We start from the raw sequence: 18,866 nt of genomic DNA, 5'->3' as shown, positions 1-18,866 counted from the left end.
TAATATTATAATACTTCCAATATAGTCATGCTTTAATTCCATGCCTCTGCCCCCTTCCGAGCCAATGTCAGATGTGACTCATCAGTCAAACACCTTTTTCCCAATGATTGCTTTCTTCCAAAGAGGCTGCACACACTGAGCCACCACTAGTCCATCAAATCTGGCATTTATGGTGAAACCGTTTATGCTCCTACAACTTCTTTGTTAACTGCACCTCCTACTTCTGGTTGTTTATCTGAACTGTAGCTGTATTGGACACAACCAAAATCATTTCTTCTTCCGATTATTTGTGGCCCGTACACATGTCTTTCAAGTACTACTTCCAGTCCCACTTCTGCTTTAATGTCTCACTCACCTATTAATCCTAACAGACCTACGATAGACTCCTCGTCTTACTGTCTCTTTCAGTTTCAATGGTAAGGGTCATGGTGGTGCCCATAGTGACACTGAGGGTTGTCCTCTGGGTAAGGTTGGGAGGCTTCCCAAACAGGTCCTCATGGGACAGAATGACCTTAGTAAATTCACCCCAGTCTTGGAATTGGACTTTGGCATTGTAGACTCAGACCTAGTCTTAGGTTACCTGTTCAAACTAACCAAGTTCACCAGAGACTAATGCTTAACACCAGAATACCTACTTGGTATTTTCCAGTGGAAATCAATTGCCTGGTGGGAGGGCATTCCTACCCTCTCATCTATCAATTTTCCTTCAAGTTTTACCACATGGGAAGCCAAATTACTCTGTATCCTTGATTGTAAGATGTCATTGTTCATAAGATGTACTATCAAATTAATAACTGGTTTGGGGCAAAAGAAGCCTGATATTTACTGTCCACATCAATTATAAGCAGCATCTCAGTTTTTAGTAATGTTAGTACATTTGAAAATGTATGTCTTTGCTCAGACACATTTGCCAGATCAGAAAGCCTCAATGAGAGCAATGAATTGGGATGAATTAGTTGAGGTCGGGAGACCACATGTCCTGATTTCTTGGGACAGTCCTGGTTTATTGTCCCAATGCAATGATTAATAGTGCCTCTTTTGCTGTCAACAGTGGCTTGGTTTGGACAGTAAATTAGAAAGTCACTTCAGTCATTGGAGTCTTTTGCTTAATGGTATCAGACTGAGAGAGCCCGGACAGACGGTGCTTAAATGGGCACTGCCATGCTCGCCTGTGATGAGGTCCCCTTTCCATGCTCCATGGCTGACCAATGCCTCTTGCAACTGATGCATTTTTTTCTTCAACTATCTAAATACATTCTGGTGGGTTCTGGTCCTACTCTCTTGGACTGAACACTATTCTAGCTTTTTAAGGTTCTGTTACATATCTCAGCTTCAAACCATTATGATTATTCACCCCTCAACCCCAACTCTCAGAAGCCAGTTTTATTCCCCATATTTCAAAGTTCTGGGGAAGTGGAAGGTAGAACCTCATGCTGGCCTCCTGTGTGTTACTAATAATAGTCTTCTTTTCTTTCCTCTTTCTGCCAATGCTACTGCTATTTATATTCCAGACTAGCCCCTTCCAATAGAAATGTAGTGCAGGGTGCATGTGCAATTTAACGTTTTCTAATAGCCACATTAACAAAATAAAAAGAAACAGGTGAAATAAATTTTAATAATATATTTAACTCAGTATATCCAAAATGTTATCATCTTAACATGTAACCGGTATTTTAAAAACCATTGAGATACTGAACATGTCTTCTTTTTCTTACTGAGTCTTTGGAATCTGGTGTGTATTTCACACTTACAGCACATCTCAATTCAGACTAATCACATTTCAAGCACTCTGTAGCCACATGTGGCTGGTGGCCACCATATTGGACAAGACAGTTCCAGACCACTGGGCTCAAAACCTCAGACCTCTCTGCATCCTCTCCCTTTTGCATCTCATCCAATCTGTCCCCAAATCTTATGTTTTCTTCCTTTCCACAGTCTGTGCCACGTGTTTCTTCCCCATGCCCACAGCCACCAGCCTGGTTCAGGCCTTTGTCAGTTTGTGCCTCATCTCTTAGCATGGCAACAGAGCCTGGTGGGCTGGCCTCGGCACTCCCTCTGTGTTTCAAAGTCCTTGCTTTCCTGAAGGTTGCATACTTAGGGAAAGTCAGAAAATAAACAAATGCACGAAGAAATATATATGTAATGAGCAGGTACTATGAAGTGCTATAAGCTAAGGAGGAAACTCTGATATATCCATGAAGAAAAATAAAGTGGAGTGAACGAGTAAAGAGAGGTCAAGGGTGGGGGTAGGGGAGATCCAGTTTTATTTGAGGTTGTGATATGGCGACCATTGAGCAGAGACCTAAAGTAAAGGAATGAATCATGCAGCTCTCTGGGGGGCAAGAATATCCCAAGCAGAGAGAATAGCAAGTGCAAAGGCCCTGAGGCAGGAGTGCACTTGGGGTATTGGAGAAATATGAGGAGGCGAACCAGATTGGACAAAATGAGGGAGGGGGTGGGAGAAGGAATTGAGGTCAGTGAAACTGCAACACACATGGGTGTGTGGGCCATGGCAGGGGCTTTGGATTTCCTTCCCAGTGAAATGGAAACCCATTAAAGGGTTTTGAGTATGATCTGACATATTTAAAAAGAATCACTCAGGCTTTCTGTGTGGACTAGAGGTAGGAACCAGTTGGGAAGCAGGAAAAACAATACCAGAGACCCTTATATATTTATTTACACCTATTGAAAACACAGTAGGAGCCTCGGATGACAGCAATGACAGGGAGAGAACAAACCCCCACCCTAAGGCTCACCTGGCACTCATTTCTGGTGTCTGTGTGCACTTCTAGAGATAGAGTTGATGTGCGGTCTATCTGAACCTGGATATTGCATATTTTTCTGAATCTATGACATTATTCACAACTCGGAACAAAGAAAATACGATGAGTCCTGTTCTAAGAGGCTCCTGCTGGAGTTTGGGGCTCCATGCATCTCGCTGTGACACGCTGCACGTGGTACTATGGTGTCTGCCCGGTGGACAGACCAAACGAGCAGGGGGCTACTATGGTATTATGATGACAGGGGAATTTTTAGGCATAACAGAAAAAGGTAAATTCTGGGCCGAATGTGAAGCTCGTCTTCATTACTTTTTCACTCTTTCCATCTTCCTTCCTCTGATTTTTCCCAGGCACCTGGCGTCTTTATGTTCTCTGGCTCCCGCCAGGGTGCCTGCTCCGGCCTGTCCTCTGAGCCACACCCGGCACCCTCTGCCAATTCTTTTCCCCAACAAACTTCTCTGTCCTGTGGCTCAGTCCTCCCAGGTCTTGTTTCAAGGCACTTTCTGAGAAACTGATTCAAGGGAAGGTGTAACAGCCGCTAACGGTTCACTGCGTTAACTTCCCAGAAACACTGACTCTTTGGACCAAGGCCATCAGTGACTTACGTGAAGGAGGGAACAAAATGGGAACTTTAGGCCCTGTGTCAGTGTCACTGGGGTGGGTGCTTTTCATTGGGAGATGAGTTCTCTGACCTGCAGGTTTCACTGCATAGTTGTTTACTGTCTTGCGGTGGAAGGCCGACCCTGCATTGGCTCTGTGATGAACAGGGCAAGACAATAATGTCCCCCCATCGCCAAGCAGCTAGTGTCCCCATCGACAGCTGGAATCATGACTTTTGGCTTAGTTTCCACCAGTAAGCAACACATAGACCTTGGTCAAATTACCTGTGCTTTTCAGATAAAAAAAAAAAAATTAAAACTATCTGGGGAATAAGCTGTATGCTTGTCCAAAATATTTGTGTATTTTGGCCCCAGATTTTCTTCTGGGCTTTTCTTCTAGAGATTTGGCCTTTGAGGAGCTGCTCACCGCTGTGTGGGAAGGCGTCCCTCACCTGGAAGCCCTGGGTGGAGGCAGAGGATTTTCTACCAGCTTAAGGAATGTCATGCCTGTTGACTTTCCTGTTGCCATGGAGATGGCCAGTGCAAATAGGCACTCTCACGGCTCATCTGCTGCCCCCGGGCCTGTCAGCAAATAGCCAGGCTGCCTGGGTTTGCCTGTGGGCCGTGCCCACACCCACGGGACCAGACTGGGCAGGCCCAGTGCGCACAGGGGAGCAGGTCGGCTTGTTCAGAGTAGACTCTCTTCCTCCCTGTACAATCATCTAACCAGCCATCCAGACTGAATGAGGGCGAGAGAAGAGCCACAGGAGTGTCTTGGTTACGTGATCAACACGAGCTATATTTTTAGCAGAAATGTCAGAGTGGAAGAATTTTCCCAGAGACTGAAGAATGAAAGCTGCCTTTGCAGACTATCGGCTGTTGCTTAACGAGGACTTAGCGTGTGCGAAGGCTTATACCCAGCCCTTTGCATGCATCATCCTACTTGATCCTCCCAGACACCCTATAAGACAGGTCCTGTTTTTCCTCAGAGAGGTTTAGTAACCTGCTCAAGGTCACACAGCAGGTATGTGTCCGAGTCAGCTAATTTATATCCAGGCCTGTGGCTCCTGACTTTTATGTTATGCTGAAAACCTCTGACCACCTGTGGGAACCAAAATGTAGGTAGAACGATCGATCATGTCTTTGCTAAAATGGAAGTGATTTTTCTTCCTGATTTTGAAAAACAATTAAAAATTCTCAGTATCAGAGTATTGGTACTTTTTATAAGCTCCTCCCTGGCTAAAAATTTTAAGCAGGTGTTTTTATCCTATTAAATACTAAGTCACTTATTTTCATGCTCTACAACAGACAAGGTTTGTTCAGAGATTATATCTCATCTCATTTAATTTCTGCCATAACCTTGAGAAGTGGAGAGGAGACTTGAGCATCAGAGCGCATGAGGCTGGGACCCTGGTCCCTTGGCATCCTGGCCTTGCTGTCACTCCACTTGAGTTTCTATCCTAAAGAAGAACCATCTTCAGGAGCCTGGACGTGTAGGAATAAAAGATATTTACAAGTTTTCAGATTTGTGTGTGCTTGTGTGTGCACACGTGCACATGCCCTGGAGAAAAAGGAGGCGCCACATAGGGCTTTTGCACTGCTGTCCGTCTGCATGGAATGCTCTTTCCTTCAAACTGCAATAGATGTACAATCTTGTCCTTGTCACTGGGCCTCAGCATCTTTGATCACCCAGCCTACAGCAGCCCCTCCTGGCCATTCTCCACGCTAGTGCCCTGTTTCACTCCTCTGAGCCCTTCTCATTAGGGAGCTCTGCAGAGCGTAGGAATGGTGGAGGGAGTCTCTCTCTGTGTGGAGATGTAGACGCTAGGGTTGGGTTTTAGACAAGTGCTCAGGGTATGTGTTGGTCTGCACATCTGCTATATCGAGCTCAGCATTCAACACCATCTGAAACTTGCTTATCTATTTATTATTCATTTGTTCTCCCTCTGCTAGACAGCAGGCTCCAAGTCAATAAATGTTTGTTGATTGAGAGAACAAGTGAGTTCTGACAGTACTGCATGAATGACATTTACCATTTACAAAGCACCATGTAGCTGTCCCATCAGCCCACCAGGAATGGGCCATTTCTGTGGAATCTGTCCACAGCTCTCTGGAACAGCTCTCGGGTTCCAATTTGGATTTAAGCTGCAAAGGAGTCAGGACACAAAGGAAATAAATGCCTCTCACAAAGCTCATGTCCTTTTGTAGAGAGACGTGGACCTTGAGACTGAGCTCACAGGAAGGCAGTAGAGCATGGTGGCTAAAAGCTGGGATTCTGGACCAGGCAGAGGCTGGTTAGAGACTTAGGTCTACTGATTACTAGGGGGTGACTGGGGCAAGTGACTTAACCTCTCCAGGCCTCTGAATTCTCAGCCTTACAGTGACTGAAATTTGGAAGTTCCATTCATCCTAAGATGACATCACAGGGACCATATTTACCCTCCCACCTGACATGATTAAAACAAAGTACATATAACAGCACAGGACAGTGATCCCTGAGAGAGGGGAAATAAATGAGGTGACCCCTATAGGTGCCCACATTAATGCCCAGAGAGACTCGTCTCCAGCTACAGTGCAGGGAGAGGGAACCCAGGCAGATCCTGGCTGTCTCCCAGAGCTAGGGAGATGCAGGTGGGATATCCAAGCAAAATGGATAAGAGAGTCTAGAGATGTCAAGGTGCCAAGACCAAGAGGAGAGAACTACACATGTGCACATGGACACACGTCCATGCCCCACCCCACACACACAGAGACAGACTACTCTAAAGATTTACAGAGAGTTCTCCTTGAATCTCAGCTGAGTACTGAGTGAGGAAACTGCTTGAGGCAGGGGAAAGAACTACCTCAAAGGAGCCAACAGTACAGTCTTTGGGACTCTCACAGGGCTGGGAATAGTTTATATTCCCACCAACCAGTGTGGACAAACCTTGCAATTCATGGAGAAGGATATAGCTCAGTAACATTGAGAAAAAACAATCAATAGAAACTGACCCAGAAATGGCACACATGATATTTTTAGTATACTTGGACATTAAAGTAAGTATTATAGTTATATTCCATAGGTTCAAGAAGGTAGAGGATTGCTTGAGCATGTTAAGTAGCGACATGGAACATATAAAAAAATCCAAATTGAACTGCTAGAGACAAAAATTGTCTGAGATAAAATTACCATAATTATCTCTCTAAGAGTTTGCATTTCTAGTATTCTTCCCCGCTCCATATGTGTGTTCTCGTGCATGCAGAACTACCATTACACATACCCTCACACAAATGCAGAGCAAAGTTAGAAACTGTATCTGAACATAAGTCACTGTGCAAGGCATCTGTTTTGCTGTATTGTGAATATGAAGGAGATAACAAAAACCTAACAATAAAGCTATAAGAAAATTTATTCAAGTTCTTGCATAAGAGGTGTGGGCAAGTGGCTAGCTATATGCTCAAGAGATTAGTTGAGATTTTGGTTTTGCTGCTTGGGTGACTCTTGGCAAGTTTCTTCATCTTTATAATGGGGACTGTAATACTTCCTCAATAAATAGTAGACATAAGGGCAAATTTGATATAATTAAGAAAAAATTGCTTCAGTTTCCTGATGAACAACAGAACAATGAATTTCTTTTTGTGGGTGTAGAATGTGTCAGGGATTGTGCTAAAACTATTCCACACATATTTAATCTTTATGACAACTCTGAGTCAGACAGTCTTATCCCCAGTTTACAGATAAGAAAAATGTGGCTCAGAGAGGTTCACCAAATTGGGTAAGATCACCCAGCTCTTTAAGTGGAAGCACATGGATTTAACCTAGGGATGTTAAAATCCTCTTACATAGGGCCCAGACCTTCCAAGGTTTATGTGTGTGTATGTGTGTTAAGGTTGAGGGCCAGGGTGTCAAATGTGAAAGTGAAAGAAAACATAGTACACACACACACACACACACACACACGTACATACGTGGTGGTCCTGGGGGCTACAGAATTAGAAAAAGAAAAAGGACTAGCATAAGTTGTGAAATATACTAACTCTCTGGGCAAAGGTTTTTTAAATTAAAGAAAACAGAAAGACTGTGGTTTGGAATGAAATTAATTTGGTGGAGCGAAGTAGGGTATTGTTTAGAAGAAATATTCATTTCCTGGTATACGAAAGACCTTTGTCTTTTAGCTTTTAACACTTTTTCCCCTTCTAGTTATGCTGCTCATTTCTGACCTTGCCACGTGTGAATGCGACAGTGGGGTTTGTTTAGGTGGTCCCTCCTCCCAGGGTTGCTTGGAGAGGAGGGTGGACAGGCCATGGCTGGAGGCAGGTTTTTCTAACTGGAGTAGCTTCTCAGGCTGTGAGAAAATCTAAACCAGAAGCAGTTGTTACTATGGAGGAGACTTCTCAGTTCTGGTTTCTTTTAGTTCCACATTTTCAGTAAAGCAGCAAAACTATGAAAATATCAGAGCTGGTTTGGGCTGGCTGTCTCTGGAGACTGGAGAGGCTGAACTGCATTTTTGGGGAAGGCTGACGAAGTTGCTCCTACAGTCCCGCTGGCATGGCTAAGATCTTGTGATTCAGTAAGGGTGGGCCACAGCCCTGTGGAAAGATACCCACAGAGGCTGAAAGAGAAAGGCATTTCGTCATGGCAAGAGCTGTAATTATCTTCCAGTAGTTCTTCAGAGGACAATCTCCCAGAAGAGGAAGCTTTTTAACCTGTAAATAATTTGCAAGAAAGATCATTGGTCTATCTTCCATGATGCATCAATTAATTTATTCACGCCACAAATAGTGACTAATGCTTGGACATGGTGTCAGACCTGGCTCTAAGCACTGGGGGTACCGCATGCGTTTCATGGAGCTAACATCTAAGTGGAGGCAACAAATACACATGTAGCGTATGAGATGGTGATAACTGCTATGAAGAAAAATAAAGCAGGGTAAAGGAGAGAAGACAGCAGGATGACGTGGGAGTGGGTGCTGATTTAGACAGAGGTTTGTATAAGGATTTGTTTTGGGGTCTCTTTTATAAGGAAACATCTTATGAGACCTAGGGCTTTAAAAACTTCATCAGATTTCACTAAATTGGATTTTATGAGAATTTAGCTGCAACGGACATTTACCCTTGTCTAACCCTGAAAATAAAAATTGTTTCCCAAATGGGTTCGTGGTATATATAGCATGGAGGGTGGGGAGGGAGCTATTTGATGTATGTAAGAGAAAGGAGTGGTTTAAGAACTCTGCACAGTGATTGCGCAGAAGTGAACGTGGCTGGTTCCAAGGGCTCTTATCTGTTCATTCATGCCCTCGTGCCCAGCCGCCTGCTGTTCAGACCAGCTTTCTCAGCAAGTGCTGGCTGGGAGTCATATCCTCACATGCTTTTTTTTAGATCCCTTTTTCTAGAGTGGCGTCTGAAATAATAATAAAAGGTGACTGTTAAGCACTTGCCGCCTACTTGCCCTACAGCGATATATTAGGTAGGAGCTGTCATTATCCCCATTTTACAGATGAGGAAACTGAAGCTCAGAGAAGTTAACATGTACACAGCCGGGAAGACAAGATGAGTCCAAATTAGCCAGGTTTGCCTACCTCCATGTCCTTAATCATTATGCTGTGCTGTCCCCTTATAAGGTTCAAGTGCATTAATGAACAAATGAGTGAGTGAGTATATGGATGAATGAATGAATGGAAAAACTATTACTTTGGTTCTAATGGTTGGGGGAATTAGAGATAGTGCCTGGGAGCTCTGCTGAGCCATCAGAACAGGCAGACACAGAATTGGTCAGGTGAAAAAGGAAAAATAGTAGGTTATAGTCACTTATTAAAGAAATAATACTGAGCATCTCCCCATGCCCGACATTAGCTTGTTCATCTGCTCCCTGCAGCCACAGAGTAGCCGACTCTGGCCTCAGTGCCTCACTGCCCAGGAGGGCCACAGCCCTCAGGGCAGGTCAGTGATTCCACAGCCAGGTGCGGAGTTAGTTAAATGTGCGGGGGAGGCTTGGACACAGCCAGGTTTGGGAACCACTGTTGTGGACCAGCATTTCTACATTTTTTAAAACCCATGCCTCCTTTTGATGAACAGGACAAAAGCCTCAAGGTTCTCTGACAATCCTGGTATGGAGTAAGGAGGGGAAGTCACAGGAAGGATGCAGGTTATTAGGCCTGGGGAGCAGGTTTTAATGGAGTTTTGCCTACTACAGTTTGTTTTGATAAGTAATTGGATCTCTATGCAAATGGGAACCTGTATTGTCATGTTGAATGTTTTTAAAACTACACATGTCCCCCTGTCCCTAGATCCTGCTTTGCCACTTGCCTTCCCTACCCCCATGCCCTGTACCCACCCTCCACCTTCCTCAGGTCTAGACCATTGTTTCTCAGACTTCCTGGGTATAAGAATTACCTTAAAGAGAAAGTCTGACTCAGGGTCCTGAGAATTTGCAAACACCCTGGCGCGGCCTGAGGGAAGCAGATGTTTGGGAGATAATCCAGGGGCCAACGGAAGGTGAAGGTGACTCCCGGATTCCCCACTGGTGCCAGTGGAGGGGCGAACCGAGGAGGTGCCCTTCGAGGGAATTCTACCTTAGCAGGGGCTTTCTGTGACATGACCTGCAGCCATGGCTGTGTTAAAGAAAAAACTGTTTCCTGACACTTGGTAAAACATGGTAAGAAAGACTTTGTTCAGGGCCATCAAGAGAGGTAGAAGGACCACTGCAGGGGGCAGAGAGATGGGGCTCCACTCCGAATGCAGCACAGCACGGGGCAAGGAGGAATTTATGGGCAGGAGCAGGGTGGGGGTCAGTAGATGGAAAATCACTACAGGAAACCTCAGGGTGAGGGGGATTCTGGCTAAACCGCCCTAACAGGATTCTTGCTAAAGCCGCCAGGTGAGCAGACATCAGTGGGGGATGGTAGAGAATGAAAAACCTGATTAGATGTGGAGAATGATCAGGTATCGGGGCTGGGGGGTTCTTGCTAAGCTGACTTGGTAGGGTTCTCTGTTAAAACGGGATTTCACGAGGAATTTCACACAGACAGGCCTAGGACGAGGTTCAGGCAGGAGCCTGACTAAAGTCTGGCCAAGCAGAGTCTTTGTCAGCTGAGGCTGCCTCTCCTGCCAGTCCCGTTCACAGCAGGGGCAAGCTTGGCTCTCCCAGCTTTGGGCTTGGGACCCAGGAAGAGCGTGATGGATCCTGGCCCAGGGGAGGGAGAAGTGCAAGGAAGGGACACAAGGCTCAGCCTGGGAACCCCACAGGCCCACGGGCCTGGCTGAAATGACAGGGCTCAGCCAGCTGAGAGCCTGGTGCTTCAAAGGTGGGGAGGTCCTGGTGTTTCAGGTTCCCTACAGGGAAACTGCCAGCAGCTTGGAAACATGTTTGTCCCCAGCCCAGCTGGCGACTGTTATTCCCCTTCAGAGTCTGGGATGGCAGACTGGGAGGCAGAACCAGTTCGACACGTGACTTATCTCCCAGCCTCCAACATGTTTTTCCTTCCTTCATGAAGGAATTTCCAGTAAATCCTCCTCCAGTAATCACGTGGGCTGAATCTCTGCTGCCTAGAACAGCTCGGTATATGTGAACCCCCTTCTGAAGACTCAGCCAGCAAAGCCCTTAGTCACCACAGAGGCACGCCGCCCTGAACATTTGCGCCAGTGCTATTGGGGAGAACATTTTCCATTTCTCTTTTCTAAACAAACTATACTCTGTCTATTTTAGGAAGAAAAAAACAGTTTAAGAAACTTTTAACCAACACTTGCATGACTAAGTTGGCTAGTTTACAATTACACTCTTTTATTCCCCCAGGCACATTTAATTTTCAAGTAGTTGCTCCCACCGTTTAGAATTATTAATAGTTCAGTGTCACAGAGAGACTCAACTCAAAACTGTATGACATTCATGCACCGAAAGAAAAAAGGAGCATGACTGGCTTTTTCTTCTTTTTAGAGGACATCTGCAGTTTATTAACTCCACAAGTCAATCTGGACAGTCTCAGGGCCTTGAATTGAGATTCTTTCACTATAAAGTTTCCTTTTGAGAACGTGGTCCATCTGTTTTAGTGTTGAGTGGAGTCCACGGGGAGACTCTTATTTTTCCATGGAAATACAGGGCAAAGCTTCCTCATTACTCTAACACTATAGCATTTTAGCATATTTATGGCATTAGTAACGTGAAAGAGAAAAAGGGTTCTTGGTTCAGTGTCACCTCCTCTAAAGGAAATTGGCTTGTGGTCAGAGAGATCTGTTCTTATCCCCGTGTAGGAAGCCAAGTCATCATTTCCCGGTTTTCCACAGTATTTTGTATCCAGGCAACGCCATAGAAAATGGGCCAGGCCAGGCTGGCAGGAAGTCACTGCAGAACTCAGACTTACCCATGGGGGGTGTTTTCTTCAAGTCACAGTTTAAACTGCTAGAAGTTTTAATTGTTTGCATTTTTCCTAAACTCAGCCTACTTGTAAAAATGTCTTTGGGATTGAAGTCTTTGCAGGCTTTCATCTAAACACAGTATCTTTACTTCAGAAAAAAAAAAAAGCAAGTTTTCTTTTATGTGTCCCCTGCAATGTCCCTCCCTCCACCCTGTCTCAAAGCATCCGAATTTTTTAAGAAAGCACATGTTAGGAAGTAGGGCTAAAAGTTTCCAAAAGATGGGATTGAGGATAGGCTTTATAATTGGCTTCTTTTATTTTACTCTGTTCCTGGTCAGCTACCTCACTACCCTCTCATGGGGAAGAGAAACTAGCAGATACTGGCTGGGTCAGAATGGAGATGGTAAAAATCATTCTAGGCCATAAGAGCTCTGCAGACGGGGAATGTTTTAGGCAAGCCTGTTCTCTCTGGTCAGCCACAAGCCCCACTATTCCCTATTGTATTACATATCACTCATTGCATCCCACGTTTCTGTTATTTGCCTAACCTTTCCCCCTGACACTGTGAATTTAAGTTTGATCCACAACATTACATAGACCAATACCCTTGAAGGCAGAAACCCTACCTGGCATTCTGGATTGTCTAACACGTACATGTTCTAGGAGATTTTCCCCCCCTAAATTAGAGAAAAAGGACTTTAAGAGAAGGGCAAAGAAGTATTTAACATGAGGTGGTTTCCTAAATAGATATATATATATTGAAAGCATCACATATACAGGCCTAATAGCAGACTTTTGGAACTGAAAAGGGTTTGAGAAAGTTTTTACTTCAATTCACTTGTTTACAAATAATGAAGTAGGCTCAGAGAGTTAGGTGACTTAGCTAAGTCCTCAAAGAAAGTTGGGACACAGAGAATTAGGGATAGAGCAGGAGTTGTCCCCAACCTGGGGCGATTTTGCCCTCCAGGGGACAACTGGCTGCTGCTGCTGGCATCTAGTGGGGAGAGGCCAGGGATGCTGCTCATCAGGACAGCCCACGGCAAAAACAAAAAAAAATTTTTTTAACTATTCATTATCAAAGATATATTCCATAAGACTATAAAATAGCTTCTGGGTTATAAGGGAGAGTAACGTCTGTCTAGAACTCTATACCAAGCTAAACTATCATTCCATAGTCAGGATGATAGGACTTTTTTCCCCAAAATGTTAATTAAGGGGTGCAAGTGTTTTTGTTACAAGGATACTTTGTATAATGCTTAAGTCAGGGCTTTTGGTGTGCCTGTCACCGGAATAGTGTTCACTGTACCCAATGAGTAAGTTTTTATCCCACATCCCCTGTCCCACCCTCCCCTTTTCCTGGTTTCTTATGTTCATTATATCACTTTGTGCCTGTGTGTACCCATCTATTAGCTTCCACTTATTAGTGAGAACATATGGTGTTTGGTTTTTCTATTCTTTTTTTGTTTTGTTTTGTTTTTCTTTTTTTTTTTAATTCAGCATATTATAGGGGTACAAATGTTTAGGTTACACATATTGTCTTTACCCTGCCCAAGTCAAAGCTTCAAGCATGTCTATCCCCCAGACAGTGCGCACCATACCCATTATCCCCACCTCCCCCCTGGAGATACCTCAAAGAGCTAAAAGTAGAACTACCATTTGATCCAGCAATCCCATTACTGGACATCTACACAAAGGAAAAAAAGACATTCTATGAAAGAGACATCTGCACTAGAATGTTTATAGCAGCACAATTCACAACTGCAAAGATGTGGGAACAACCCAAGTGATTTTCCATTCTTAAGATACTTCACTTAGGATAACGGCATCCATGTTGCTGTAAATGACATTATTTCATTCCTTTTTATGGCTGAGTGGTACTCCATGGTGTGTGTGTGTATCACATTTCTTTATCCATTCATAAATTGATGGGCAACTTAGGCTGATTCCACATCTATGCAGTTGTGAATTGTGCTGTGATAAACATTCGAGTGCAGGTGCATTTTTTATAAAATGATGTTATTTCCTTTGGGTAGTTACCTAGTAGTGGGATTGCTGGATCAAATGGTTAAGTCTACATTTATTTCTTCGAGGAATCTCCATACTGTTTTTCATGGAGGTTGTAATAATTTGCAGTCTCACCAACAATGTATAAGTGTTCCTTTTTCTCTACACTGATGCCATCATCTTTTGTTTTTCGACTTTTTAATAGTGGCCATTCTTACAGGGATAAAGTGATATTTCACTGTGGTTTTAATTTGCATTTCCCTGATGATTAGTGATGTTGAGCATTTTTTCATATGTTTCTTGGCCATTTGTCTATCTTCTTTTGAAAAATTTCTGTTCATGTCTTTTTCCTACTTTTTGATGGGATCATTTGTTGTTTCTTGCTGATTAGTTTGAGTTCTTTGTAGATTTTGGATATCAGTCCTTTGTAAGTCCTTTTTCATATTTTCTCCCATTCTATAGGTTGTCTATTCATTGTCTATTCATTGTCTATAATTTCTCTTGTTATGCAGAAGCTTTTTAATTTAATTATGTCCCATTTGTTTATTTTTGTTGTTGCTGTATTTGCCTTTGGGGTCTTAGTCATAAATTTTTTTGCCTAGTCTGATGTCTACAAGAATTTTTCCTAAGTTTTCTTGTAGAATTTTAATAGTTTCATGCCTTACATTTAAGTCTTTAATCTATCTTGAATTAATTTTTGTATATGATGAGAGACAGTGGTCCTGTTTCATTCTTCTGCATGTGGCTATCCAGGTTTCACAGCACCGTTTATTAAATAGGGCTTCCTTTCCCGAGTGTATGTTGTTGTCTGCTTTGTCCAAGATCAGTTAGTCGTAGGTAGGTAGTTTTATTTCCCGGTTCTCTATTAAGTTCCATTGGTCTATGTCTCTACTTTTATACCAGTACCATGCTGTTTAGATTACTGTAGCCTTGTAGCATAATTTGAAGTCAGGTAATGTGATACCTTCAGGTTTGTTCTTTTTACTTAAGATTGCTTTGCTATTCGGGCTCTTTGTTGATTCCAAATAAAGTTTAGGATTTTTTTTTCTAGATCTGTGAAATATGACACCGGTATTTTGATGGAGATTGCATTAAATCTATAAATCACTTTGGGCAGTGTGGACATTTTAACGATGTTGATTCTACCAGTCCATCAGCATGGGATGTTTTTCCATTTATTTGTGTCATCTGTGATTTCTTTCATCAGTGTTTTCTAGTTCTCCTTGTAGAGATCTTTCACCTCCTTGGTTAAGTATATTCTTAGGTGTTTTATTTTCTTTGTAGGTATTGTGAATGGTATTGAGTCCTTGATTGGACTCTCGGCTTGTTTGTTATTAGCATATAGAAATGCTACTGATTTGTGTACTTCAATTTTGTAATCTGAGACTTTGCTGAATTTATTTATTTATCAATTCTAGGAGTCTCTTAGTGGAGTCTTTAGGGTTTTCTAGATACAAGATCATATCATCAGCAAACAGGGATAGTTTGACCTCATCTTTCCTGATTTGTATGCCCTTTATTTCTTTCTCTTGCCTGAACAACAAAAACATTAACAGGTTCAAAATGTCAGTAGTGCCAAGGTTGAGAAATGCTGGTCCAACCCCAGGCCAGCCCTCTTTCTACTTTGGTCTTGTCCCAAGATGCTGCACTGTTCGTTCTAAGACTTATTTACTGATGATAGAGATTCAGGTCATTTTGACTTTAGCAAAACCAGATCAGTACATGTTCAAGTGCACATGGCTATTAATCACAGAGTTGGGGTAGGAATCATGGAACTGGGAGGAATAAAGTCCAGTTTGTTTCCGCATTTCAAGGCAAATACCTCATTTAAACAATTAGTACCAGTCAGATGACTTTTAAACCTATAGTTTTCACATTTTATTCTTATAAAAACTCAATTAGCCAATCCCATGACTTATTGCCCTGTTTTAAAAACATGGAAAGAAATCCTTAGGCTCATACTGTGTGGCTGAGAAAGATGTAGAAGAGATGTTAGGGGCTCTCACCTTGTCTTAGAGGTTCCCCTGTTTTGTCTGGTGAAGATGGAATAATGTATAGACTTCTGCCCTCAACATGTCACGGGAATAAAAATCTATTATAAGTGAGAAAAAAATGCTCAAGGAAAAAAGCCTAAAAAATCATACTGAATGAACATGCTCATCTAAAAAAAAGTCTGTAATATCCCCATCAATTCTTTATTTCTATAAACGTAAAATGTATTTTTATTTTTTAATTTCTATAAAAGATAATTTATTATTTAAAGAGAAAATAATAACAATAAATTGTGGTGTTTTTAACATGTAGAAATTAAATGTATGGCAACAATAGAGGGAAAAAAAAAACACAGGAGAAAATTCCCACCAATTCTCAGCCTTGACTGAGAGACCTAATTTCTGTATTGACCTAAAAGGGCTGAAAAAGGTCACTCTTATTTCTCTGGAGGCAAAATTTTTGTTTTGCATTGCCAACTACAGACCCTGTTTATGATATTAGAAGAAATGAGAAGCCATCACAGTTGTTCATTGTCTGCGTGGTGTGCTGTATAAGAAAGTGCACTCTTCCAAGAAACCGTGTACAAAAGGTTTATATCATTGGGTAAATGGGTGAAACAGGGTGCTATAGCAATTTCCTGGTCTAGTGCAATGTAATACATCTATTCACAGAAAGTGAAGTTACTTATTAATATTGCCGAGTCACCGGATATATGTGATTGGGTTGCAGACCCCAGCTCTGCAATCTAGTCCTGTTTCTGAGGACTGAGTGGGGGAGGAGAATACGGATACAGTATGTATCTCTCACTTCAAAAATGATGTACCCTCATGGCCACCTGGCATCCCTGGAGCACCTCTGGGAATCAACTTGTACCTCCTGATTTTTGAAAGGAAACTGTATTATATTTTAAAATAAAATGAATTATTTCTGTACAAGATGAATTTTCCTGATTATTATTTTGCCCCAAAGCCCAGAGTTATATAAAAATGCTCACCCTGGAATTTTGATATAAGGAATCTCTATTATCAGTTTAAGTACTTAGCTTTCTATTTTTATGGTGATTATTTTCTGTTCTATCCTATCTGCCAGCTATTAGTATAAGTTCCTGCAAATGTAGGCAAGATATAAGTAACATTTAAAAATTCTTACTGTTTCTCTTTTCCTATTTCAGCATCCATACTGAGAGCACACCCCTGGGCTGTCATTCTCAATATATGAAGATATTTTTATTCTTTCCTTCATTCAGGAATTATCTGTTAAGAACCTACAATGTTCTGGCACTAGGTTAGGGGAGTGAACAAAACAGGCAGCAATCTCTGCCTCTAGGGAGCGTCACACGTGGGCGGGGACACAAGGGTACTTCTGTACCAATATGTTATGTGCATTAAGAGATGGATGGTCAAGTGATAGAGGCTGAATACAACCCTGCAGGGTCTAGAAGGGGAGAAAAGTGAACACATTGAACTTCTGAATGCTGCACTGGAGTACATGGGGTCGCAATTTAGCCCCATCAGCAACCTAGTGACCTATTTACACTTCTAGGAGGTCTACTCAGGGGGACACTTTTACAGTGGGCAAAGATTTATGGACGCTTTTACATTTCTGTTATAGATGATCACCTTCTTCTCTTACTGAATTTTGTCCTACTTTTCTCTCTGCCTGGATTCTGGGGGGCTGTATTCAGTCTTGACCTCTCTGGGTATAGATTCATCGGTCTCATCTTCGTGACTGTTGAAATTTCATAGGCACCAGAGATTGGCTCCTGAGTGATGCCTTGTCATGGAGAAGGGAGGGCAGACAGGTCATGTGTACTGACAAAATACCCTTCGAGGCTGAGAAAAAAATGGCCCACCTCTCCTTATGAGATGACTTTAGTGAGGACAGATGGATAGGTAGGGAACTGGGAGGCCCTGACTCAGTGGACCTTGCCTCCTACTTAGGCTGCTATATGCTTGTTTGTTCCCTGCAGGTTAATTGGCACCGCGACCGTAGCCCTGAAGGACCTGATCGGTGACCAGAGCAGATCGCTACCGTACAAACTGATCTCCCTGCTAAACGAAAGGGGGCAAGACACCGGGGTGAGCCTTTTCCCTCTTGTCGAATGGCTTAGTAGTGAGATGCTTAAGCGAAATTCATTAAGAAAAAAGTATGCATTGATAATTAGCTGATTACACAAAAAGCAAAAATCTTGTTTTGAGATAAGTGGGTCTATTCGAAAATGACGTGGGCCTTATTTTATACTTGCAATGGAAGAACCAGCAAGTTAGATAAATTTAATTTTCTTTGGCAGAATTCTGTAGTGTGAGTGGGACCCCTCTGGGTATAGCTCTGTGCTTATCCTTGTGGGTATTAACATGTGTGTGGTTATTCTAGCTCTGTGTTTCAGACACTCTTTGAAACATTCTATAGAAGGTAGTTCATTAATATTCCCTTGGCATATCGAGATGGTAGTATCATAATTTTTATTTTTGCATTGGTAGCTGGATGTTTTCTGATCACAGCTTCCCTAAATAAGTACATACTGATATTGTCTGATGTGACACCAGATTTCTTTCTCAAGTGTGTGTGCTAAAAAAAAAAAAAAATGACTCAAGTGCCACAGGTCCCAGATTTCACATGATTACTGAGAAGCACTCATAAAGCTTCCATGCTTGACCCCTAACCTCTAACCCCTTTGTTTTCTAATCAACTTATTTTGCTTGGGAGCTTGGGCAAAGGGAGAAAATTTTACACTAAAAGAGGATATCCTATAGACAAGAATACAGGCCAGGCTGCTCAACGCCCATATGAGACAATGTCAGCTTTGCTGGTCTAGTCTCCAAAACTTATAGGCTTGCTATGAATCAGCATTCTAATATAAAACATAAATTCAAAACACTGGCTGAAACACTTCTCTACCCAAACCTGGCTGAGAGAAATGATGCTCAGGAAAGATGGTAGAAGTCAGTGATTTCTCTGCCTGCTTTTGTTTGTTTGCTTTCCATTTTCTTTATTTAGAATTTAGTTTCTTGAGGAGCGGTCAGTGGATCTGAAGTTGCCACATTTTTTTTTTTTTTTGGAGACAGTGTCACTCTGTCACCCTGGGTAGAATGCAGTGGCATCATTATAGCTCACTGTAACCTCCAATTCCTGGACTCAAGTGATCTTCCTGCCTCAGCCT

General features: G+C 42.5%; 1 protein-coding gene across 2 annotated transcripts in view; it reads left to right on the top strand.

Annotated features, from left to right (window-relative positions):
• Positions 1-18,866, top strand: part of MYOF (myoferlin) — a 140,502-nt gene that overhangs the window by 21,659 nt on the left and 99,977 nt on the right. For both annotated transcript variants that reach the window (XM_069460937.1, XM_069460936.1), the window contains exon 4: positions 17,676-17,784. In XM_069460937.1, the coding sequence (XP_069317038.1) occupies positions 17,676-17,784 (109 nt within the window). The remainder of the gene's footprint in view (positions 1-17,675; positions 17,785-18,866) is intronic.

The sequence above is a fragment of the Eulemur rufifrons genome, chromosome 28, assembly GCF_041146395.1.
Source record: "Eulemur rufifrons isolate Redbay chromosome 28, OSU_ERuf_1, whole genome shotgun sequence".
Classification (NCBI taxonomy): Eukaryota; Metazoa; Chordata; class Mammalia; order Primates; family Lemuridae; genus Eulemur; species Eulemur rufifrons.
This window is presented reverse-complemented; position numbering and strand designations above follow the sequence as displayed.